Raw genomic sequence first — 26,563 nt, forward strand, 5'->3', positions numbered from 1 at the left:
TCCCTTCCCAAGGCCTAAGAAAATGCTTAATCTTGTTTAGAAAACAAAGCCAAAAAGAATTTTTTGAACCTCAGAGATAAAACTACACTTTCTTCCAAAGTTTGTTCTCAAAGGAGGGGTCTGTTCTTCCTTCTTTGCCTCCTCACCCTTCAAAAGCACCAGCACTGCATGGTAATTTGATTCCACCCTAAACTGTGTGAAACTTCTTGAGGTCAAGTCATTTACTGATCACTACTTATCCAACCAATAACTTTTTGCCTCATTTGCTTTTGCTATATTGGATACTGAATCTAACTCCTTCCCATAGATTTTTAAAACTGTTTTCTGACTGTTTTAGCCTGAAAGTTCTCTCAGCCTTTGCCTCCCCATTAAATGGCTATTCCCCAGAAAGGCCTGATTTGCTCTTTTCTATAAATACACTGAATGAGCTCATCCACATTCATAGATTCAACCAAATGCTTATATATTCTAATGATTCCCAAAACTCTTAGCCCAGTTCTCTTTTCTTGAGTAGCAGACTCGGATATTCAACTACAAGACTCTTCCATGTGAAGCATCATAAGCACATCAACATTCACTCACTCTGTCATTTCACTTCACTTCAAACTTGCTTCTCTCTTCCAGGTTCCCTATCTCAACTAATGGCTAGTTAAATCAATCTTCTTACCCCTCTCCGAATCTATCCAGTTCATTGTCAATGCTTGAAAATAGTACTGCCTAACTTTTTTGAATCCAGTTCTCTTTAACTTTATTTGATAAGCTATTATCCTTGACTAAATTGCTCCAGCTACTCTATTACACAATTAAACTTTAGTGTCTCTAAGACCTTCCATATTACATATCTGTCTGTGTCTCTCATTCTCTCTCTCACTCACACACACACACACACACACACACACACACACATACACACACACATATATCAAAAACTTCCTCCATATTGTAGCCTGAGTAGGTAATCTAAAACAAGCTTAGTAATAACTTTACCAGTCTAAAATTGTTTCTTTGTTAATCATTACTTAAAGCAATGATCTCTAAAGCAGAATATATTATTTATTTTCATCTTTTACTTGTCTTTGTGTATGCTTTATTAACCTTATACACACTGCAAAATGTCACCTATAAATTTATAAAAGAAATATGTTCAAATCTTTCATTGATATAGCTACATCATCAGAAATATGTAGGGGTCAGAGATAGTTCAAATAGTAGAGCACACGCCAAATCTCATGAATGATTCTTTAGCACTCTATAGCACCTAGAAGTCTTCCAAGTATGGCCCCAAATCCTGTTACAATCACTAATCTGAAAGAAAAGTTGAGCCATCTAACACAACATTTTATCCTAGCCTATCTTAGCCTAACTTTTTAGTTAAATGTACCTTTATTCTTTATCCACATTGTATCAAACTATCTTAACTTTCTAACTAGCATATATCACCTCTGAAGCATTATCTCCGCCACTCTTATGCCTGAAGTGCTGAAATGCTCTAACCACTCTTTTCTACATTTCCCTCTCTCCACAGCAACCATCTCTCTTTAACTCATTTGTCCTTTAAGGCTCAAGACAAAGATAACTATGTGAAGCTTTTTCTAATTTCCTATGGGGAAGGTGGGTCCTTCTTCTCTGCGCTCTCCTGTTTTTAAACTCAACATACATCGATATTATAGTACTTAAATTACAGTAATTTATTGTTTATATATGGCTGTCTGCTCATCTTCATACTGCCAGTGCCTAGCATGACTCATGACACAAATTAAGTGCTCCATGTCTGTTACAAGTGCTCAAGAAGCAGTGTTAGGGATAAAATGCAGTCACAACTTGGTTATGCAACACAGGGAAGAGAGTAACTGCTCTATTTTGCTGATACTTGGGCTGAAGAACAATTTCAACTTTTAAAGTTCAAAATGTGCTTACAGCATACATTTAGTTTTCAGGTTTTGTTAAAGGGAGAAAGTTTTAGAAAGTAGACACTATCATCTACCAAATTCTAATCAATTAACTGTAGCATGAAATAAATAGCGATGGGGCTGGATGGCGATGGATGGAGGCCTTTGTGCTTAGGCCCCAGCCACGTGGCTTCATTCCCATCCAGCTGGCGAATTCCAGGCCCAGGTAATCGGCGTAATTAAGACTCACTCACATGCAGGCATTAGGAAGCATCATCTTTATTCATGCCCTGACCACCACATGTGTGTGGCCTATCTCATAACCTTTTAAGCACTAGTTATTCTTGGCCCTGCATCTAAACTCCTTTCAGCCATCTTCCCTTTGGGCTCCATGCTGGTCAAAGACCAGAACACAGAAACCCAAAAGCCAGAGCGCCCAGCAGCGCAGAACGGGCAAAGAGCCAAAAGGGCAAAAAGCCAAAAAGGCCCGAATTCCCTTGGTCCAAGCCTTATCTACCTTTTCCCCGACCCCTCCCAGGAATGGGAGGGTCTAGCAGGTAAGGTTACACCTACTATCCGGTTTCCAAGACCCCTCCCCGAAATGGGTGGGTCTAGGGTCTTAAATAGGTACACCCACATTAACCACCAACAGTGTCAACACATTCTGAAAGATACTTTCTATAAGTTCCAAAACTAAGGTTCAGTGACTCTGGTAAAACATGGCAAATTAATTGCATATATTTATCTCTGTTTTCTGAAATTCCACTAAAATTCAAGTGAAAAGAAAAAGAAGGTATACTCCCAAAATATGGAAGTGATATCAATGCATAAGTAATTTTAATAGTTCCAAAAAATAAAATAGTAACAAACTCAGTACAGCCAAGAAAACAACAAAGTGCCTACCAGAGAATTAATAAGTGAATAATATAGGGGTGATAATTTAGAGGCAAGAGAGAGGCAAATGAGCTACAGAAGATGAAGGTGAAATAATTAAAAGTTGAAAAAACATAAATGAGAACCCTTTCCCTATCCCATTCTCCATCATAATAACAACCACCTTTTCTAGCAGTGGAAGACAAGGGTGAGATGTAGAAACAAGACAACCAGGGAAACAGACAGGCCATTTCATCATCTAAATGCCAACACAAAACCTACTGTTAATTGCTAATTTAGGCCTCACTAATTCAGAGCTTCAAATCAGCTTTTAAGTATCTCACTCTTCTGTGTCACTAAGAATCACAAGTCATTTAGGGAAAACATCCAACCTAAAAGAGAAACTAACTAAGCTTGGGAAGAAAAGTTCAAGTGGTTGTGTGCATGCATGCCTTGCTCGTTCCAGGCCTCAGGTACAATTGCCAGCACTGTATTTCCCCAACCCTCTTCCAGAAAAACTCAGGTGGCCCCTGAGCACAAGATCTAAGATTCCAGGAGTATACTGGCAAGAGAAGATGGGTAGGGCAGAGAATGTGGTAAGAGGAGAAGAGGGAATGAAAGAGGAGAGGCAAGAGGAGATGAAAGTAGGGGAGAGGAGAGGGAAAGGGATATGGGGAAAGAGAAGGGATGGAAATAGTAAACAGGAAACGAAAACCACAATGCTATAAAAGAGTAAGACATTCTAGTATGAAAACTACACAGTATACCTACAGAATAATCAGTCCAACAGCTCAGAGGGCTAAAGGATTTTACTTTGAATTTTTAATTTTAGAGGAGAATCTAATTCTGTGTGTAACCTTCATTGCTGCCTTCTTAATTCTGGCCAGAAGACCCATATATTGATATCCAGATTTCTGACTCACAGATATTGAGATAAAAGAGTATTGTTTTAAATCACTAAAATGGTGATAGTTTGTCAGAAAACAAGAAACTAATATCTAAGCACATGAATAAACTTAATGACTACCTAAACAACAAATGACAGAGAAAATCCCATTTCCTCCACAAACATAAAAATTCAGGAGTCAAAGAAGAGTCAAATAGTTTCTTAAAATAATATATTTAAGGGTCAGAGAGATAGCACAATGGGTAAGGAGTTTTCTTGCAAGCAGCTGACATGAGTTCAATCCCTAGCACCCCACATAGTCCTCTAAACTCTGCCAAGAATGATTCCTACATGCAGAGCTAGAGTTGGCCTTGAGCACCTTTGGGTGTGGCCCAAAAGCCTTAAATAAATAAGAAAATAAATAAAACATTTGGAAAAGTCACAATGCAGAAGCAACTCTGAATAAGAAATGAGCACACACACAAAAAAAAAAAGAAATGAGCATACTTAGCAAATATCATGTTTAAAGACAAAGAGATCAATTTGAAGTTGTATTGATCTTTTAACATAAAATTTAATTAAATCAAGCTTAAATCAGGATTCCCTCGATCCCAGTTCAAAATGATAATATTTGCAAATTGAAAGCAAGATAAAAAAAGTTTCCAACTACTGAACTATTTGGACACACAGAAGTTTCTCACACAGGTAAACTTCATTTATCAAATGTTCTAACTTAAAAACTAAGATCCTTGGATCAGAAACATCAGTATCACTTGGGAACTAAATAACAAATCTGTGGGCTCCACTCCCAAACTCACTGAGTCAAAAACTCTGGTGACAGATCCGAACAATCTGTTTTCTCAATAAACTCTCGGGGCCGGGCGGTGGCGCTGGAGGTAAGGTGCCTGCCTTGCCTGCGCTAGCCTAGGACGGACCGCGGTTCGATCCCCCGGCGTCCCATATGGTCCCCCAAGAAGCCAGGAGCAACTTCTGAGCGCATAGCCAGGAGTAACCCCTGAGCATCACAGGGTGTGGCCCAAAAACCAAAAAAAACAAAAACAAAAAACAAAAAAAAACTCTCTAGGTGATTCTGATGCAAATACAAAATTGAGTAATTGTGATCTATTCAGTTCTGCCACTGTCGGAAGCTTTAGTAGCTCAGAAATGCATGCTAACAGATTAAGCATCACACATTTTGTTTTTGTTTTTTGTTTTTGGACCATACCTGGTGACGCTCAGAAGTCGCTCCTGGCTTGGGGGACCATATGGGATATCTAGGCTAGCGCAGGCAAGGCAGACACCTTACCTCTAGACTGCCACCACACTGGCCTTCGTCACACATTTTGTATGGTCAGAGGATTTTTAAAAAAATCAGGGGACCATATGGGGTGCCAGGATTCAAACCACTGTCCTTCTGCATGCAATGCAAACGCCTTACCTCCAAACTATTTCTCCGGCCCCTAAGGTTTTTTTGTTGTTTGTTTCTTTTTTATTTTTTAGAAATATAGAAATTTTCATCTGGGTTTTTAACTACTCACAATCCCATTTTTTAAAACATTCTCTAAGAAGACTTTCTGCCATTCAATTATCTATATAAGTCACATAGACTATTGAGAATATACTAGTATGCCACACAAAAATAGTACTATTGTCATTATGTTTATTTCTACTATACTAACATAGACACATCAATATATATCAATTTTTGATTAATAAAAAACTAAATTATGGCAAAAAATAAAACAAATACTAAGGCTTTATATATTGCTTCAGCAGTTGAATAAGAAAATAGGCATTCCTCAAGATCCAGACTTCTTTTTTCCATGCCAGGGAAAAAACCCAGAACATCATACATACAAGGTAAGGGCTCAATTGTTGAACCACATTCCCAGCCCTAAAACTTCTCTTTCTCCAAATCAACAGAATCTCAAGAAAGAAAGACGAGTTTAAGGGTAACTTGGGAGTCTCCACATTCAGTTGAATATATACAGATCCTTGGAAAGAATGAGTAAACAACAGTAGACAGAATCCTCATTCTGTAAACATCTTAGAGAGTTGGAAAGGTGATTAAGCAAAGCTCATGAATTTTAATGCTGAAAGTCAAGTGACAAAGATTCTTAACAGAGTAAGACAAAGTAACAGCTTTATAAAAAATTAAGCAAAAAAGAACAATAGAGAAATAAGCACATATCTTATAAATGATTGACAATAACTGTCCAGTACAAGTTTGGCAATATACATGTTTAACTTACATATAGAAGACTAGTAGAAATTTTCTAATATGAGTGTTCTGAACTTTTTCAGTCTATATACATATGATAATTTTTGACAGCTGACAGTAGAAACTAATGGAGAAACTAAATGTAAAATTAGGAAGAAAATTTCAACTCCTTAAAAAAAAAACACCTTATTGTAAAAAAACCCTCATATATTCATTATAAAGAAACTAAATGCGGGGCCAGCGAAGTGGTGCTAGAGGTAAGGTGTCTGCCTTGCAAGCGCTAGCCAAAGAAGGACAGTGGTTTGATCTCCCGGCGTCCCATATGGTCCCCCCAAACCAGGGGCAATTTCTGAGCGCTTAGCCAGGAGTAACCCCTGAGCATCAAATGGGTGTGGCCCGAAAATCAAAAAAAAAAAAAAAAGAAAAAAAGAAACTAAATGAAACAAAAAAATGTTCAAGTATTTAAGAGTGGAGCATGCTTACATGTAAAGGCAAAAGAATCCAACAATTTACATAGAAAATTACTTGACAAGTTGTAAAGATAGAGCAGGTAATGCACTTGCCTTATACCCAGCCCAGGTTTGATTCCTAGCACCCACACCCTGCCAGGAGTGATTCCTAAGCTCAAGAGCCTAAGAACCACTGGGTATAGTCACCACCCCTCGCTTCCCTCCCAAAAAAAAAGAAGAAAGAAAAATCATCAGAAAATACATTCATCAACTGTAAACCCAAGTGCTTCTAGGAAGCAAGATTTTCTGTAAAATGGGATCTAATTTTCCAAAATCTTTTAGCTTCAACTGCACTTGTGTACTATACCATAAACTTTTTGATTAGGAAATAAAAAGCACAATTTAATATCCACAGATGTGCATCAACACTGTAGCTTCCCAGCACATTTCTATTAAAGCTCTCCTACTAAAGATAGGGACAAATAAGGAACTAATTTGTTACTAGGGAGGGAAAAGATGGTAAAGGAGACTCTTCTATAATGTTCCTAATTCTGAAAGGCAGTGAATAAATTCAGATGTACCAATAAATCCAACATAACAAACATGGTAAATGACCCGATAAAGCAATGAAAGTTGCCTTGCTATTCACTATCCCTCAACACAGATTTTTCTTTTGATTTTCTTTCTTTCTTTCTTTCTTTCTTCCTTCCTTTTTTTTTTTTTTCTCTTCAGGGGTGGGGAGCTCATGTGGCATTGCTCAGGGACCACATTCAAGTGTCTGAAGCCCTGTCCTATCTCTCAGCCCCCTCTATCTAATTCTTGTTTGGTAGTATTATTTTTTAAAATAGTATAAATTTTCAATTATTATAACTTCTGTCTTCATGATTTTCTAATCCTCTAAGTTTTATACATTTCAACATTATTATTGTAGTGGATTCAAATAAAGATATTCTTTTAAGGGCCCGGAGCACAGCGGTGTTTGCCTTGCAAGCAGCCGATCCAGGACCAAAGGTGGTTGGTTCGAATCCCGGTGTCCCATATGGTCCCCCATGCCTGCCAGGAGCTATTTCTGAGCAGACAGCCAGGAGTAACCCCTGAGCACCGCCGGGTGTGGCCCAAAAACCAAAAAAAAAAAAAAAAAAAAAGAAGATATTCTTTTAAGCACATATTTTACATTTTAATATTTTGAAAAGGTTATTTCGTATGTTTACTTGTTTGCTCATGATATACCTGTCTTTCAAGTTTGAAAGTTTAATTATTGTAAGTTAATAGTAGCTTATTCTATAACTCAAGTCATAACATTTATTTAAAATTTTTAAATGGATTTTTTATATTTTGAGCCACATCCAGAAGTGCTCTGCTCTCAGAAATCACCGCTTCTAGTAGGCTCTAGAGTCAACATATGATGCTGGGGATCAAACAGAAATAAGCAAGCATTGTCCTACCTATTATACCATTACTCCAGCCAATAAAGATATTTTTCAAAAGTATAAATGTCTATATAATGTGACCATCATTTGTTTTGAAGAATTATATAATCACACATTTATGTAATACTTATAAGTACTATATTATTTTTCTTCCTTTATTTTTTCCCACAAAGGAACCATATGAGGCTGGAAATGCACTTGGGCTTCCTGAGTGCCAAGCATGTGGTTCAACCTGTTGAGCTATCTTCCCAGTCCTCTATTCATTCTTATAAAAAACAAAACAAAACAAAAACCACAGAACAAAAGCATTACTTACCACATCCATTCTATTCTCAAATGATTTCATTTCTAATGTACGCTCCTCTCAATTAATACACTTAAAATAACCAAATATAACTATTTATACAATCTTACAAACTTATATGCAGTTCCATAATCGTGATTCTCCTTTCAATGCATGCACTGTCAAAATAAATAACTGGTTTGTTTGGGTTTCTTGGGTTGATTTTTTTTTTTAATTGAGTCTGCAGTTTTTTGGAGGTCCATTTTTATCTAGAACAGGATTTCCCTTTTTAAAAAAACAGTATTAAGTATACTTTTAAAGACTAACGCTACATCTTAGCGAGATAACACAACTTGCCACCCCATGGAGAAGTCATGTTACCTGTCAGTTGAAAATGAATGGCTAATCTGTGCCATCATCCCAAATTTAGAAGATGGATTTCAAACTTTTTTGAAAGAGCTTCTCCTCACTCAATATTCTCCTCTTTAGGGAGGTAAGGAAAGCCATTAAATTTGCATCACAATCCCAACATTGAAGTTACAGAAGTTGGGAAGCAGGGGAATAAAATTGCAAAGTTAAGGAGAAGGTAGGTTTGGGGAAGAGAATGGGACTGAACATTTTCCCATCACCTGTAAATGGGTAAAAACATTGCATCCAGTGGAAATGTCCTAATCCCTGCTGCGGATCCCTGGCTTCTATCACCAAGAGGAAAAAGTATAGAGTCACTGGAAAGAAATAAAAGTAAAAGATACCAGTAAAATGTTTTCATAAAAAGTCTTCACATCTGCAACAAGAAGATTGTAGAATGGGGCAAAAAAAAAAAAAAAAAAAAATCTAGAAAAGAGCCCAGGTGATGTTGCCTATGTACCATATATTTTTGAAGAAAAAAAATCGTTAAAACAAAAATTATGTTCTTTCAAAGATCAGTAAAAGTGGTTTAACTCAATTATTCTATCAAAATTAACCTCTTTCATGAAGATTCTCATTAATATGGAAGAGCAATTTGTTTGACTGGATAACAGAGTATATAGCAAGTAAGGCATTTGCCTTGCAGCACCAGATCAGGATTTGATTCCTGGCTCCCTATATAGTCCTCAAGCCCAAACAGGAGTGATCTCTGAGCACAAGAGTCAAGAGTAAACTCTGAGAACCACCGGGGTGACCTCTAAAAAGGGCAAAAAATGTATCCCACTTATAAGACTGGGGGTGACAGCAAAATATGCAAACTCTAATGATGGAGGTCCTAATATATCCTTGATAGATATAAAACAACTGACCGTGGATTACAAAGCAAACCAGCATTTCAAGAACACTTTAAGTACTACTTATCTGGGGAGATCTCAAAGCATTTCACTATTATTTTCCTTGCAGTTCATATGGCATAAAAATACTTTCAAATCCATTCACTATTTCACAGCCCATCTAGTAGGCATTGTGTATTGGGAATATGCCGTGCCTTTTTCTAGATGCTCACTTCTGCTCATATAATACCTTTAATTCTAAAAAGTTCCACACTCAGTCTACCACAGGCATCTCAATCATCATACCCTCCCCTCTTTCCATTCTGGAATTTTCCAAGACCTGTCCAAACTATTCACTTCCCCCTACCAAACCAGGGCTCACATCTCTGACTTGGTGTTTCCACAGGATACAACACAAAAAAGCAATTTTTGAATTATTTAAAAAACTATTTTCTTACCCTACTTCTCTGCCCCTTCATTCTAACTATTCTGCTTAAATTCTGTCAGTGCTTCCCAAAGCCAAGTGCAGTGTTTTTCAAACTACCAATTGCTACCATTGGATTGTTAAATGAATTTAGTGGGTACCAACTGTCACTTTTCCTTAAAAATGAAATAGAATAGGAAAATGCCAGAGTGTATCACATAGTGAACATTATTTTGTGACATTCAAAATTTATACTGTGTGTGGTTGGTTGTAAGGTAAAAATTTGTATCTTATGGTAAAGATACAAAACTATCTACTGCCAAAATAAATAAATAAATAAATAAAATAAACGAACTTGAAATACACAAGCTTGACTGGATCTGTAAGAGACTCTAATCTGATTCCCACATGAGGTTCTAGGACTGGCTCTTGTTATACAACCCACTGGGCCGGAACAAAACAAGTTCTTCATGGCAAGTCATTTTGCAGCTCTCTTCTGAGCATGTCAGTCATACTATCCTCTGTGTCTTGAACAGACTCTTGTCTACAAGGGCCACTTGTACTCATTTTTCACCATTTAATACCTAATGCCTCTTCACGAAACCTTGTTCATCCTTCCCTCAGCAAAAAATTCCATAACCATAGACACTTTGTATTCTATATTTATGCCCCTTAAATATCACACTATATTTTCAGTTTCAGGCTTAGCTTTCTTTCCAATTTCTAAACTGTATGTTCCCTGAGGAAAGAACAACAATTGGGGGTGGGAGGGGTGGTACTGGGCATTGAACCCAGAGGAGCAGTAATTTAAAAGGCTCTATCAGCTGCACTGAAATTCTGGGCATGTCACAAGATACTGAATGGGAAAATAGTAAAATGAACAAATACAAAACCACAGATTTGTACCTAACTTTTACGATGCTAAAAGTTATGCTAAAAGTTATTGTGCATTTGCTTTGATGATATTAAAAGAGATTGAGTGGTTGCCTTTGCAACAAAGCCTGTTCATACTGCAACACTGAATCAAGATTTTTGTATTTTTGCTTCAACCGGCCCCCAGAGAGCTGCACCCAGTAGCCAGAGGTGGAAAGAGGCTTCAATTTCCTCTCAGCAAAGAAGGGACTCACAGAGTTCAGGTGACAAAACATTTGTATTCATTTCTATTCTTTAGGAAGTTATCTGAAGAAGGGCAGAGAAGAATTGCCAGGGGTTTCCACAGGCATGTGAGATAAATCAGAAATATTATCAGGGGCTGGAGAGAAAGCATGGAGGTAAGGCATTTGCCTTGCATGCAGAAGGACGTTGGTTCGAATCCCGGCATCCCATATGGTCCCCGGCATCCCATATGGTCCCCGAGTCTGCCGGGGGCAATTTCTGAGTATAGAGCCAGGAGTAGCCCTTAGTGCTGCTGGGTGTGACCCAAAAACAAAAACAAAACAAAAATATTATCAGGCTGTATTAGCAGAGAGGACCACATTTTACAAATAACTCTTAATTGGGTGGGGGTTACTCAATGGGTGGGGGTTACTCAATGTCTAGAGGCTAATATAAACCTAATTAAAAAAAAAAAGGATAGAATGAACAAAGAAAGATATGTTACCCGATTTCTGCTGCCTACTCTACTGGTCCTTGAAAAATACCTGATCTCATCTTAGAGGATGGGGCTGGAGGGGCTTAAGGAGCCGGGGGAAGGAAGCTCATACTCTCAAATCCATCTGGTTCTTCACTGGGGCTTAGAATCTTTTAACAGATCTTATTTTACATACAAGAAAGCTTTGTTTTAGGGAATCTGACACACCTATTTCACAAACTAATTCTTGTGCGGCTTCATTGTAATAAAAAACAGTTAAGCCTGCAACCAAGATCCTTTGACAGACTCTACCAACTGTCAGTTTCAGCTGTTCTTTCCTGTTTCCACCATAGTTCATAAACTATTGCTAAAGGGTCACAGACTTGTTTTCTGTTGCATCACTACTTTTCTTTCCAAGTAATTTGTTTTATTTCTCCATACTCACAATTATATCTATAATAAGCCAAAATTAAATTCTTAACTCAGTCAAAAATAAGCAAGTAAAACTCTTCACACACTGTATTAAATTTTAGATACCTGTCAGTGATTTAGGATTGCCCAAGGAAAACTTTAATTGTCAATTAAAGCTATCTCCTTTGTTATAAATATTTAGAAGAATATTTTCCTCAAGCATTTATTAGGCACCTACAAAATGTGAACTCCTACAAATATATCCTCTGTATGTTCTCTTCTACTTTCACCTATCCAACCTACTTTTGACAATTTAGAGGAAACAAGTCACTAACACTAAAAACGTCATAGCTCCAGAAACACTTGTCCAAAGAAAATGCTATAAAGGCTTACTCCTTTTTCTCTTCAGTCCACCCTTAAGCCTTTATTAAGAAATAGACAAAATGATTTCTAAATTAAGTTAGGTTGAAGTGTCTAAACATATTCTAGAGGTAAGCTGGCGAGGGACTTATACTATTTTCAATACTAGTCCCCTAATCTCAAGTTTTTCTTGATCAAATGATTAGTTGGCATCAATTCAGCTTAAAAGTAATGGACAACCAATTATTTCCCATGATGCTACCACTTCATAGACTGCAGCCTTTAACATAAAAAATTGTCACTATTTTCCCTCCCTCTTTGACACATTTTTTTTTATTTTTTCTTTGACACATCTTAAAGAGCGCTGCAGATTCACAAGGGAAGCCATTTTTCAAAGGTTTTTCATAGTTGTATTTCTCAATATTTTCTCTCATTAAAATAGATGCAATGCATACGAAACATTTTCAAATAGCAATCTCTCCATCTGAAAGATTTAAAGAAACCAAAGCCAACTGGCAATCATTAAGCTAGAAACAAGAAAAATAAATTTACTTTGTTCCCTGAAAAAAATATTTAAAACTTATTATCTATGCCCTTCATTTTTACAGATAAGAAAACAGTCCATGAAGGTTAGGTAACTTGCTCAGATCACCAAGCTACTAATAGCAGCACTAGAAATAGAAGGAGGTATTTTAATTACTCTTAGCAGTACCACAAATCATACAACTTACATACATACACTTGTCACTTAAGTTTTAGACTTTTATCACTCATTCATTCCTGATGGAGAAACATGTTTTAAAATTTTAAACTTGTTCAAGTTAATACACTGAAATTCTAACCAACAAAAAGGGCTGTGCTCTCTAAGAACTTTTCTCCAAGTTTAGAAATTGGTACATGTTTCAACAGTCAAAATGAAATCTATCTTCCTGATCCTTGTCCCTTAACTACACTTGACATGTTTGCTCTACAATAAAAAGGAAAGTTCTGGAATTTTTCTCTAAGAAAAAAACATCAGCAATCTGTCCAGGAAATAACTACATCACTAGTCGGCTAGCATATTTTGGGTTGCTGGCTTAAATGAGGAAATCACTAACATTTTATCAAGTTACTGTGTGAAGAGTTGATCAAAGGTTGGAAAATGCACTCTTGGTTGATTATGGATTTGAGAGGTGTAGATCTGACATTGTGAAAACACACTAAAGACCTGAGTTCAAAAGCAGAGGGGGGGAGAGGGAGAGAGGGGGAGAGGGAGAGAGGGAGAGAAGGAGAGAGGGAGAGGGAGAGAGAGAGAGGGAGAGGGAGAGAGAGAGAAAGAGAGAGAGGAAGGGAGGGAGGAAGGGAGGGAGAGGGAGAGAGAGGGAGGGAGGGGGGAGGGAATAAACAAGTTCCATCAACAAAATCTGTTTCCTTATTCAAGCTCCGATCTATGGAATTTGGCGTAGTGACGACCACATCACTGAAACTTAGAGGTTTTCATTCTAATAACCCTAAGAAGTCAATGCTACACGTTTTAGCTGTGGCTATTTCAAGGACAAAACAGAGGGCGCAATCAGGGCAACAACATACACGGGATCATTTTCAAGGACTGTAGTTGAACCACTCAAGTTTGCAACCGTGCCTTTGGGCAACTGATTTTTCTCCAATTACTGCGAGCATGCAACTCTTGTCTTCAAAGATATCATCGACAACAAAAACCTACCACAGGGTAGATTACAAACGAAGGAGAGCGGTAGTTTGCCCAGGAAGCGCAGGTGTTGCCTTGTACAATACTACTAATAAAAATGATATTCCGGTTACGAATGCATTTTGAATGCTGTACGTATGTTCCTTAACTGTGACCTCCGCTGTCTCTGTACAAAAATAACTTGTCAAAAGGTTAGCATGTCTACATGTTTAAAATATGAGCAACTTTGGGAGGTGGCAGATTTGTTGGTAAAGACGAAACACAAGAACGACAATATTCTCTCTCTCTCTCTCTCTCTCTCTCTCTCTCTCTCTCTCTCTCTCTCTCTCTCTCTCTCTCTCTCTCTTCTGCGTTAAGCACAAGGATTCTTACCCCATTTTTGCCCAATGACAACTTGCTCTGAAGTTTCTGCTCTGAGGCTACGGAAAAACTTCCAAAGGAATGTCACCGTCCCCGTCAAGTTCGCAGTCGCTTTTTTCCACCCCTCCCCGCGGTCCTTTCCTGGAGGTATCTCCTTCCAGTGATGTGGACGATTCAACGTAGTTCCCTTCGGACAAAGTCTCTCGGTTTCTCGGCGAGAGCAAAGCCTTCACGCAGAGGGGGCATTTGCTTCCATCAAATGTCAAAATGCAGCGCGGAGGAGAGACCGCGGTCCGCTCTCATGCCACCAAAAGGGGCTTTGGTGTGGGGGGGAGGATCCGGCTTCACCGAGTCCCGTTCCAGGCGAGTTCGGGGTTCATTTTTGCTCCCGTGTCCTCCCTCCTCCTCCACGCGCTGCAAGAGCCAGGTAACCCGGCCCTCTTGGGGGGGGGGGGGACAGGCTCCTTAAGTCTGCGGGTTCAAATTTCTCCACCACCACGCTAGGTCCCCGAGGAGTGGAGCGTGCAACCCAAGGCGACGTGCACTTGAGAAACGACGTGGAAAATAAAATAAAATAAATCGTAAAAAAAAAAAGCGGCGATGCCAACGGTAGGGGGAAAAAAAAAATCTATCTAGCAAAAGCTCCCAATGCAAAAGCCGGCCAGCTTGGAGACGTGCATGGCACACGGCACGGAGAGGCAAGGAAATGTGGTCTCGCCGAAATCCGCTCTGCTCTCTCCTAAGACTCGGAGCAGAGAGGAGGTGGTGGGGAGGTGGAGGACGAGGAAGGAGAGCAACCGGGGCAGGATCGATTCCTTCTCCCGACGAGGAGAATCAACGGAGCCATTTCCAGGCTGGCTTGCAGCAGCAGCAGGCTGGGGGATCTGGATTTGGGGTGGTGGGGGGGCGCCGTGCACGCCTCGGAGCAGGGGAGGGGGACCCCGATCCCACCTTCCCTCACTCAGTCAGCCCCTTCCCGCCCCGTGCAGCCGAGCACAAAGGAGCCGGCTGGGCCCCCGGCCCTGGTGCATTCGCCGCGGGGCTGCTTCTGCTCCAGCTCCAGCTCCTCCTCTTCTCCCTCGGCGCTTCGGATCGCTGCGGGGCTCGGACTAGTCCCTCCAGGCGGCCGGGGAAGGAAGGAAGGAAGGAAGGAACGGACGAATGAATGAATGAATGAATGAGAGACGCGGCCCTCAGCTCAGCTCCCGGGCGAGCGGCTGGAGCAGCCCAGGCGGGCAGCGGCTGGCAGGGCTGACGGGTCGACGACGGGCTGGCTGCCGGATCGAGGAGCGGGGCTCCAACGCCCCCACCCCGCGCTGCCTCGCCTCGCCGCGCCTCGCCTCGTCGCTCTTCACACGCGCCGTCAGAGCCTCCCAGTCCCCGGGCCCGCCGCCGCCTCCTCCGGCTTCCAGCAGCACCGCCCGCCTCCGCCTCCGCCGGCCTCCGGCTCTCAATCGCTCTATCTCTCTCTCTCTCGGCAATAGAGCAGCAGCAGCGAGCGCCGGCCAGAGCGGCCCGAAGCGGCGGCCTGGAGCCCCTCTAGGCGCCTTCTCCGGCCCCTCTCTCCTGCTCTCGCTCTCGCACTCTCAATCACGGAGCCGGAGACGCCGCTGCCCGGGTCGGCGCTTCAGCGGAGCGAGCGCGCTGCAAGGGGGCGGGGCGGAGGCGGGCAAGGAGGAGGGGGCGTGGCCACTCCCACTGTGTGGGCGGGGCCGAAGCTCCACTTCCGGGCGTCCGGGCCGCCTGAGGAGCAGCAACAGCAGCAGCAGCAGCAGCAACAGCCCGGCGGGTCCTTGAGCTGAGGGCGGCTGGCGAGTCAGTCAGTCAGTCCGGGTCCGAGGTGAGGTAGGTCTAGTCTAAGGCCCTCGTGGCCCGTCAGTCCGTCTTTCCTTCCTTTCCCAGCGCCCCCCAGCACGCCCGTCTCCCCTGCTGCTCGGCTGCCTCCGAGGGAAGTAGTAGCCCGGCTCCTGCGCTCCACCACCACCACCACCACCACCTCGCCCGGAGCTCGAGCTCGTCTCCATCCTCCTCCCCTCAGGAAGGACCTTTAAATAGCCACGTCAGCGCGCTCCTCGCCGCGCGCGCACACACACACACAGACACACACGCAGACGTCACCCGCCGCTCACGTCATCGCGGTGCGGGGGATGATGTCACGCGGCCGGAAGTCCTGCTAAATTAGGGAAGGAGCGGGGGGGTGGGGGGGAGGAGGCTGGGCGCGCTCTTCTGTGCCCACCTGCTCGCTGCCGCTCTCGCACTTCTCCTTAAAGGCCAAAGCCACCAGGGGCTGCCTGCCTGCCTGCGAGGAGCTGGGAGAAGGAAGCCTGAGGAAGACGAGGAGGAGGAGGAGAGCGCCTTGCCGCCATGTGCCAAGCGCCAGTGAATCACTCCTAGCAACGAGGCCGGTGTCGAGCCGAGTGATAGCCCAGCTGCCTTTCCCAGCACTGTTGCCGCAGCACACACCACACCACACCACACCACACACCACACACCACACCACACCACACACACACACACACACACACACACCAGGCTTCTCAAGTTCCAGCTAGCATATAAATGGTGGGAGCCCAACACACACACTTCGGGCTTCTCAAATCCCAGCTAGCATATAAATGTTGGGAGCCCAACACACACACACACACACACACACACACACACACACACACTTCGGGCTTCTCAAATCCCAGCTAGCATATAAATGTTGGGAGCCCAACACACACACACACACACACACACACACACACACACACACACTTCGGGCTTCTCAAATCCCAGCTAGCATATAAATGTTGGGAGCCCAACACACACACACACACACACACACACACTTCGGGCTTCTCAAATCCCAGCTAGCATATAAATGTTGGGAGCCCAACACACACACACACACACACACACACACACACTTCCAGCTTCTCAAATCCCAGCTAGCATGCAAATGTTGGGGAGCCCAACTTGATTGCCAGTGGTTTGTAATACTGCCATCAAGGCTTGGTGGGGGGGAATTCAGCTTGATTTTTGGAAAGAATGATTGGTACTTAATTGCCCCTTCTCTCTTTTCTCCACCCACTTCCATTTCCTTAGCCCCACCGAAATTTGGAAAGAGTGAAAAATGGAGCCATTAATCAGTGTTCGGCCATTCAGGATAGTCATGAAAGCAGAGAGGTCATCAGATGATCTAGATGTGTTTTCACTGGTAAATTCGCAATATTTTGGTACACAATGAGTCCATCTTCATTTAGTTCATTCATGATCATTAACACATTTTTAGCCATTTCTTTAAGTCCTTTCAGTTTACCTTATATGACCACCAGGAAATTAAATATAACAGCTAGATTGTTGAGTTATTTGTTTTTTAGGGGGCCACATCTGTTGGTGCTCAGGGGTTACTCCTGGTTTTGCGCTCAGAAATCGCTCCTGGCAGGCTCTGGGAACCATATGGGATGCCAGGAATCGAACCCGGGTCCGTCTTGGGTTGGCCGCATGCAATGCAAACGCCCTACCGCTGTGCTATCTCTCAGGCCCAACTTGTTTTTAATATTGTCACAAGAATTCTAGTTATTTTTTCATCTTTAGTTTTGACCATGTAATATATAATTGTTTCTTTTATATATATATATATATATAATTGTTTCTTAACTAAGTTGTTTTTCATTCCTTATGTAATAAGGGTGAATAGCTTTTCAGCTGTGTACATATCTATAATAAATCATATTATGATGGCTTTTCAAATTGTAAATTACTACAACATTTTAAAATGTCATTATTTTGATAGTTTATTATGTAGACTCAATGAATTTTGATTTAATTTGATTAATGTGATCATCATAGCCCGGAAATAGAATTACTACATAATGCTAATAAAAGCCATTGCTATTCTGGAGTCAATCTATAAATGCAGTGTCCATATCAAAATGCAAGCACATTATTTATAACAACATATAAAACACTTGGAATCTCAAGTGACCTGGAAAATCCAGGACATGGAATTAGCAAGCCAATAAAGTGATTGTTAGAGCTATAACTGGATACCAATGCAATTTATATAAAAGAGCTAAAACTGCAGAATTTATGCTATGTGGGGTTTTTGTTTTTGTTTGGGGACCAAACCAGTATCATTCAGGGTTTACTCCTGGCTATATACTCAAAAATCATCACTTCTAACTGGACTGAGGGGAGAGGGACACAATAAGGGACCCAGGGGAACCCAGTTGGCCTCAGGCAAGGCAAGCTCCCCACTCACTGTACTCTGGCCTTAGGTAGCTTTTAAAAAAGGTTAAAGCAAGGATGAATCAAAAGCCACTACTTAATTTTGTTTAATATGTATGTGCTAATTTTGTTGTTGTCTTAGGGTCACACCTAAAAATGCTCAGGGTTACTCCTTGCATTGCACTCAGAAATTATGCCTGACAAAGCTGGGGGAACCCTATGGAATGCCAGGGGTTTAAACCTTTGTCAGCCGTGTGCAAGGCAAGCTCCTTACTCTTTGTACTTTGGCCCAGCATGTACTAATCTTAATAGAACTTTTTTTTTTTTTTTTTTTTTTTTTGGTTTTTGGGCCACACCCGGCAGTGCTCAGGGGTGACTCCTGGCTGTCTGCTCAGAAATAGCTCCTGGCAGGCACGGGGGACCATATGGGACACCGGGATTCGAACCAACCACCTCAGGTCCTGGATCGGCTGCTTGCAAGGCAAACTCCGCTGTGCTATCTCTCCGGGCCCCATAAAACTTTTACTAATTTTTAGTTCATGTAAATGAGTGGAACTTCTTGTTTTGTTTTGTTTTGTTTTGTTTTGGGGTCACACCCAGTGACGATCAGAGGTTACTCCTGGCTATGCTCTCAGAAATCGCTCCTTGCTCAGAGGACCATATGGGACGCCTGAGAATCGAACTGCTGGCTGCATAATAGACAACTATCCTGCTCTCTGTACAAAATTCAAAATTGAACTGCTTACGTATAAAATACTAAAATGATAAACTCATTTTAATAATGTCACCCTTTAATTCTTTCAAATTAAGATGCTACTTATTGCTTTACTAAAATTTCTCCACAAACATTTTTTACTGAATGAATTAATTAACTTTTGTCTGCTTCTTTCCATTGAGTAAAATTAACACTCCTTTGCCATTCTCACTCTGTTCTACCCTATCATCAGAAGTTTCTCTGGTTTATAATTTATGTATCTTCCTTAATCAACTATCCCAAGAACACATCACCCATCTCCCTGCTTTCTGAATATTGAACCCTTCTTTAGAGTTTTCATTTCAATGTTACATGGTGTTTTCTCAACTGCTCTTTTGTCAGTTGAAAACAGCATTTTAAAAATACAATTCAAATGATGTTCTTTGATATAATTATGCAATTTATACAATTATTTGACTGTAACCTGTGCTCTTCATCGAATATTCTCCCAGTAATTTGTCAGTCTTCCTTTCTACCTTGATTTGAATTTGTATAATAAATATAAAATCAAAGTATATAAAGAAAAAAACAAATATATATATAGTAGAAAATAAAAGGTAAGAAAATTAATGTATTCTGTCATGAAAAATTTCAATACAATTTTCAGAGAAGTCAGAGAATCATTCCTTGATTTTCCACCTAAAGTTTAAATGGCTTAATACCCAAAGACAATAAAGACAAGGGCTAGGAGAACTGCCCATTGTAGGAAGCTTGCCAACTATGACACTGATAGTTTGAAATGATCAATCTGATAAGAACTGGGTGCTGAAAGGAGGTGAAATGATATGCATGATACCCTTCAGTAACAATAATGCAAACTGCAGTGCGTAACCTGGAAAAAGGGAAGAGAGATGGGAAGACAGAGAGAAGGGGAATTAAGGAAAGAGAGAAGGAAAAAATTGCCTGTTATAGAGGCAGGCTAGAGGTGGGTAGGATGGAGACTAGGGACATTGGTGACAGGAAATAAGCACTGGTGAAGAGATGGGCATTGGAATGTTATATGACTCCAACTCAGTTATAAACAACTTTGTAACTGTGCATCTCACAGTAATTCTATGTATTATATTTTTAGTATTTTCATTTACATTTTATTGAAAAATAAAAAATAGATGAATAAAATTAAATATCTTGTCTCCAAAATATGAACCAATACAACACAAATGCTAGCCATGAATTTATAACCCTGCTTGCTATACTCTTTAAAGTAGTGAACTTCCTAGATAGTAATGTATTTTCTTTAACCGGAAGAAACAGAAAGTACTTTGATATAGTTTCAAATTTTTAACAGTTCCTGTTTCCCACTATACTGAAATTTTGTGGCAAGGTTTATGAATACCCTCTGATTTTAGAATCTGTAGGCGAAGGCATCTGTTTTAGAGTTTACTTCCATGCCCTTAATAGGAGATAAAAATATTCAATGGGGCGTTCATAGATAGGTCCTGAGATATGTCTTTTTCAATGAAAAGATATCTAGAAGATAGAAAAATTTTATAGAAATGAAAGTTAAAATCAGATTTTTGTTTGTTTGTTTTTGGGTCACACCCAGCAGTGCTCAGGGGTTACTCCTGTCTCCATGCTCAGAAATCGCTCCTGACAGGCTTGGGGGACCATATGGGATGCCGGGATTCGAACCAATGACCTTCTGCATGAAAGGCAAATGCCTTAATCTCCATGCTATCTCTCTGGCCCCAGATTTTTATTTTTAATTGCTAGCACTATAAACTCATTTTCAAGTTCCCTCTCCTGAACTACCAAAATACCAGCGTTGCTTCAAATATAGTGAGAGGTATATCAGAAGATTAAAAGGTATGTCCCATGCAATAGAAATTCCAGGATTATGCCACATAGCTATGATAGAACAAAATAGCCAATCAAGACCAAAAGCAATCAGTGGAAGAGTTGTAGAAAAATAAAATGTCCAATTGATTCACCAAAGTCATCCTACCTCTTCCCCAGTATAGCAAATTTAGGGCACCAGTAAATTAAATTCAGTGGTTTAAAACCACCTACCGGTATTATCAATAATGTTCTGAATAGAAATAAGGAAGTTAATAATTTCAGGTTGGAAGTATAAACGTTTGACATAGGCAATGCTTAAGGACAATTTTTATTTCTTTTCAGTTTGTTTTTTGGGTCAGCCCTGGAAGCACTCAGGCACTACCCCTAGCTCTGAGGTCACTCCTTGTGGTACTCAGGGGATCATATGCCTGCAAAGCAGGTCTTACAGCCTGTTGAGCTACCTCTCCTGCCCTGGAACAAGTTTTTCTTTTTGGCAGATCTGAACTATTTTAACTTGAGAGTTAGGCAGTGGTAAAGGAGGTAGATATCTTTTAGGGAACATATAGATAGAGCACATGAAAAATAACCTTATAGAACTATCTCTTCTCTGATTTGTACTGTACATTTATTGCTTTCAAAATATTATTCAAGAGAAATTTAGACCCAGACATGTGAAAGGACATGCCAGAAAATGTTCAGTTTGTTCTGAGGGAAAATTACAATTGTGTAAAAAAAATTTTTTATTTCGAAAATATGGGGCTATATTGCCTTTAAAAACATCTGGCTAAATTTCAGATGGGAGGGGGGGTGGTTTGGAAAAATTGTTTTATCAATTCTCCTAAACTGCGGACAAGAAAAATAAGTAGATTTGCAGAGAGTTGGAAGTGTGGAGTAAAGCTTGTTCTATACCTGTGCATTTAGTCATAATGGAATACTGTGGAAGCTGATTGCCATGGTAACCAATAATCTTTTTCCTGAATGGGAAACAGGACAACCATGAGGAAAATGTTTTAAATGAGCTACCTTATTTTGTTGTTCTTTTGATGCCAGCTAGAGAAAACAACACCCAAGGTATTTAGGACAGCCATGCTTATGAAAGGAAATTACCTTTTGTTCACAGAGACCAGACTGATGCAAAAATTTCGAAGAGAGTGAGGGTTTAAGATACCAATTACATATTCTCTGAAGCAGAATACAATTGGTAAAGACTATGACATGGCTAAAAAGGGCAGAAGGATCTCCCAAGTCAGATAATGATTCTCATTATTTGAGAATTTAGTCCAAGATATTTTTGCTAGTTATTAGGTTTTTACTTCCATTAATCTGGTTGCCAATTATAGTTTCAACAAACATTAAAGTAGAAATGATAAAAATATCTCTAGTTTAAAAATATTGATGATTAGCTACATGTTTATTATATGCATTATATATGTACTTATATTTCAAGAGATACTGTTGAATATCTGTTATATGTCAGTATTGACTGGGTTATCTGCTAGAATTCCCCCCCCCCTTTTTTTTTTTTTTTTGGTTTTTGGGTCACACCTGGCAGCGCTCAGGAGTTACTACTAACTCTACACTCAGAAATTGCTCCTGGTAGGCTCTGGGGACCATATGGGATGCAGGGATTCGAACTACTGTCCTTCTGCATGCAAGGCAAATGCTCTGCCTCCATGCTATCTCTCCGGCCCCAGTATCTCTTTACTTTTAAAATAAAGTCCAAAATGTATGTCTTTCACCTAAGAAGCACTATAATACTTATTGCTTTAAAATTATTTTTATAAGGATGAATTATTTTCTTACATACAAACCAACTAAAATTCTATTTCAGGGATCAAAGGCAGGCAGGATGCTTGCCTTGCATGCAGTCTACTACAGGTTTGCTCCTTAGCACCCCATATGGTCCACTGAGTACAACTAGAAGTAATACTGAGCATAAGTCTCAGCCAAGCCAGATGTGTTCCCTAAATAAAATAACAATTCAATTTTAGAGTTTAGAATAAAACACTAACATTTTATTTTCCCTTTTTGGGGGGTGGATTTTGGGCCACATCTGACAGTGTTTGGTGGGGGGAGAGATCAAATCTGGGCCAGCCACACACAAAGCAAGAACTCTACTCACTATACTATCAGTCATAGCCCTCCCTGATATTGTTTTTGATCCCACTTCCTTTCCTTTTTTGTACTATTCTGATCGCTGCATTATCTAAAAGGGGGGGGGTGGTCACACATTTTGTTTGTCACATATGCTGCTTGAGATGGCAAGGGCAATGCCATCAGGATTGTATTCCAAATGTGCAACAGTACCAGAGATTGAACCACAATCCTCCAACTACAAAACAAAACTTTCCTACTGAGTAAAATTCCAGATCTCTAATCAAGAACAAGACCACATGACAGGTATGGACAAAAGCATATGGCTAATTTGCTGAAGTCAAAACAAAGGGGAGATTTAAGATATGTTTGATATAAAGAACAGTTGCTAGAATTCTAAGCAAAAAAAATGGGCACTTGCCTAGCCTGCATCCAGACTGAGATTGAATCCCTGTACACATGGAGCCTGAAGCAGAGACTGTATGCCCCTAAGGTCTTCCAGGATGACTTAAATATTCTCAGCACCTAATGGCCATAGCAGCATTGCATCTTCAGGCCTTTGCATTGAGCCAGTTAGTGGAGAATAGTAGATAGGGTCCCAGGCATGGTCCCTTTCAAGTCCACCCAAACAGATCATACTGCTATATTGTGATAAAAGTGATAATATATGATTGTGTGTTCCATGATCCTATAAAACAGTGTCAAAAATCACTAAAAGATAGGTTTCAGTTCAATATGAGAAAGTACAAAGACAATTAGACCTGTATCAAAGAATAGTTTGCTCTGAGAATAATTGGACTTGTTCTTTCTCACAGTTGCAGGTGACATATGTGAAGTGGGAGGAGAGATGCAACTTCCAGAAGGGATTTGCTGCTCCCCTCTGTAAATCTAGTCCTTGGGGCAAGTGCCTGGAGAAATCTAGGACTAATGAGAGTATGTGATGAAACCATTGCACAGTACAGACCTCTACATATCCCCCCCCCCTTGGGGCCTTCCAGTAGCAACCAGAAAGCCAATAGACAAATTCTAAAAGAGCTGTAACACTTTTTTAAAATTATTTTATTTTATTATTTGGGGGGGGGGTAACTGGGGGACCACACCTGATGATACTCAGATTACTCCTGACTCTGTGCTCAGGAATCACTCCTGGCAGGCTCAGGGGACCTTATAGGATGCTGGGGATTGAACCCGGGTTGACCTGGTGCAAGGCAAGCTCCCTTTCTGCTGTGCTATCGCTCCGGCCCTGAAACCTCACATCTTACCAGATCTATGAGGCATTGTTAAACCAACCTTTGAGTCCCCCTAGTTTTGTCTACCTTGGGAAATGATCCCTGTCATCTGCTTTCTCTGGGAACCATGGAATTCAGGCTGGAGGGAGGTATTACTCTTTCCAGGATGGAAAGTCTGTCCAAAATCTGACTCAGGATTTTCAGGTAGTTATAGAGAGAAGCAGTAAACTCTCTTCTCAAGGCTACCGCCTCTCTGGAAGACAAAGCAATATGAACAATATTAGTTGTTGATAAACTGATTTCATCTTGCTGTTAAATGGTGGTTTTAATATGAAGTTCTTTCCTAATTGCCATGAGGGGGCTTTGTATAATCAAAAAGTTAGTTGAGCTATATTCCTGGTGAAAATCTGGAGGTATCCCTAAATACTCAATATTTATCAAGAGATAATAATGTCTTCATTGGGGGCCAGAGAGAGAGAGAGCATGGAGGTAGGGCATTTGCCTTTCAAGCAGAAGGTCATTGGTTCGAATCCCGGCATCCCATATGGTCCCCCGAGCCTGCCAGGAGCAAATTCTGAGCATGGAGCCAGGAGTAACCCCTGAGTGCTGCCAGGTGTGACCCAAAAACAAAAAACAAAAAAACAAACAAAAAGAATGTCTTCATTGGTAGTGGGAAATGTGCAGTAGTAAAGGGATGGTGTGGGAACATTGTATGACTGAAATTCAATCATGAACAACTTTGTAACTATAGATCATAGTGATTCAATTACAATTGTATTAATTAGAAAATTAATGTTCTTTCACTGCTGGTGGGAATGCCATCTTGTCCAGCCTTTTTGGAAAAAATACAGATATTCCTTAAAAAACTGGACTTTGGGGCCAGAGAGATAGCATGGATATACGGCTTTTGTCTTACATGCAGAAGGACGGTGGTTCAAATCTCAGCATCCCATATGGTCCCCTGAGCCTGCCAGGAGTAATTTCTGAATGTAAAGCCAGGAGTAACCCCTGAGCGCTGCCGGCAGTGACCCAAAAACAAACAACCCCCACAAAAAATGGACATTGAGCTCCCATATGATCCAGCAATATCACTCTTAGGGATGTACCCTAGGACCACAAAAATACAATACAATAATGCCCTCTGCACTCTTATTACATAGCAGCACTATTTACAATAGCCAGAACCTGGAAACAACTAAGATGCCCAACAACAGAGAGTGGCTAAAGACACTATGGTACATATATATGATAGAGTCATTAAATTTGCTTATACGTGGATGGACTTGGAGACTATTATGTTGAGTGAAATAAGTCAGAGGGAGAGAGATAAACACAGTATAGTCTTACTCATATGTGGGATTTAAGAAAAATAAAAGACAATTTAATAAGGACACCCAGAGAAAATAGATGAAGACTGGAAAGACCAGCTTATCACAAAGAGTGATAAGTGCAGTTAGAGAAATAACTACACTAACAGCTACCATAACAAAGATAGAAAGAGAAATACAATGCCTGACCTGAAGAAAGGGGGATGAGGGGGGAGGTTGGAAATGAGGGGACAGTGGTGGGGGAAAGCTGGAATGGTGAAGCGGGTGTTCATTTTATGGCTGACAGCCAATTACAAATATGTTTGTAACTATGGTACTTAAAGAAATTATTAAAAAAGAAAGAAAATGAGGGCCAGAGTGATAGCACAGTGGCAGGGCAATTTTCCTTGCATGCAGCCTACTCAAGACAGACCTGGATTTGATTCCCGACATTCCATGCGGTCCCCAGCCTTCCAGGAAAGATTTCTGAGTGCAGAGCCAGGAGTAACCCGAGTGTCGCCAGCTGTGGCCCAAAAAACAAACAAACAAAAGACATGAATGTTTTTTCTTATTTATGGTAGGCACTGTGGATTATACTTGAATTTATGCTAGTGGATAACATGGATAAACATGTTTGGATAGGAGGTCAGAGCTATAGTAAGGTAGGTAAGATGCTTGTTCCAGGGTTTGCTTTCTGGTGCCACATACAGCTCCCTGAACCCTGCTAGCAGTGATCACGAGTAAGTAAGGTGTGGCCCCTAAGCAAAGTAATTAAATAATTTCCAGCAGGACAAGATAAACCAGCCACATGATTAAGAGGGTTTAAGCTTGGAATCAATGATATAAAATTGACCCCCTAGAGAGGAGAGAGCAGCTAGAAATTAAATTCAATCCTTTGATTAATCACGATGGGTAAGAATTTTTTGTGCTTAGGGGCTGGAACAATAGCACAGCGGTAGGGCATTTGCCTTGTACACGACCAACTCTGATGGACCTTGGTTCGATTCCCAGAAACCCACAGGGTCCCGAGAGCTTGCCAAGGTGATTTCTGAGCGCAGAGCCAGGAGTAACTCAAGCACTGCTGGGTTACTGGTTGCTGGGTTA

The 26,563-nt window shown here is 40.7% G+C and overlaps 1 protein-coding gene and 1 non-coding gene across 2 annotated transcripts in view; both read right to left on the minus strand.

The window, feature by feature from the left end:
• HOMER1 (homer scaffold protein 1) overlaps positions 1-14,101 on the minus strand; it is a 123,879-nt gene extending 109,778 nt beyond the window's left edge. Inside the window, exon 1 of the mRNA XM_049769084.1 lies at positions 14,097-14,101. Within this exon, the coding sequence (XP_049625041.1) occupies positions 14,097-14,101 (5 nt within the window). The remainder of the gene's footprint in view (positions 1-14,096) is intronic.
• Positions 14,102-23,908: 9,807 nt separating this feature from the next.
• LOC126002421 (U7 small nuclear RNA) lies at positions 23,909-23,969 on the minus strand. Its single transcript, XR_007493131.1, has one exon. It is a non-coding gene; the product is annotated as a U7 small nuclear RNA (small nuclear RNA).
• Between the last annotated feature and the right edge of the window lie 2,594 nt (positions 23,970-26,563).

Source organism: Suncus etruscus, chromosome 2 (genome assembly GCF_024139225.1).
Source record: "Suncus etruscus isolate mSunEtr1 chromosome 2, mSunEtr1.pri.cur, whole genome shotgun sequence".
In the NCBI taxonomy this organism is placed as follows: Eukaryota; Metazoa; Chordata; class Mammalia; order Eulipotyphla; family Soricidae; genus Suncus; species Suncus etruscus.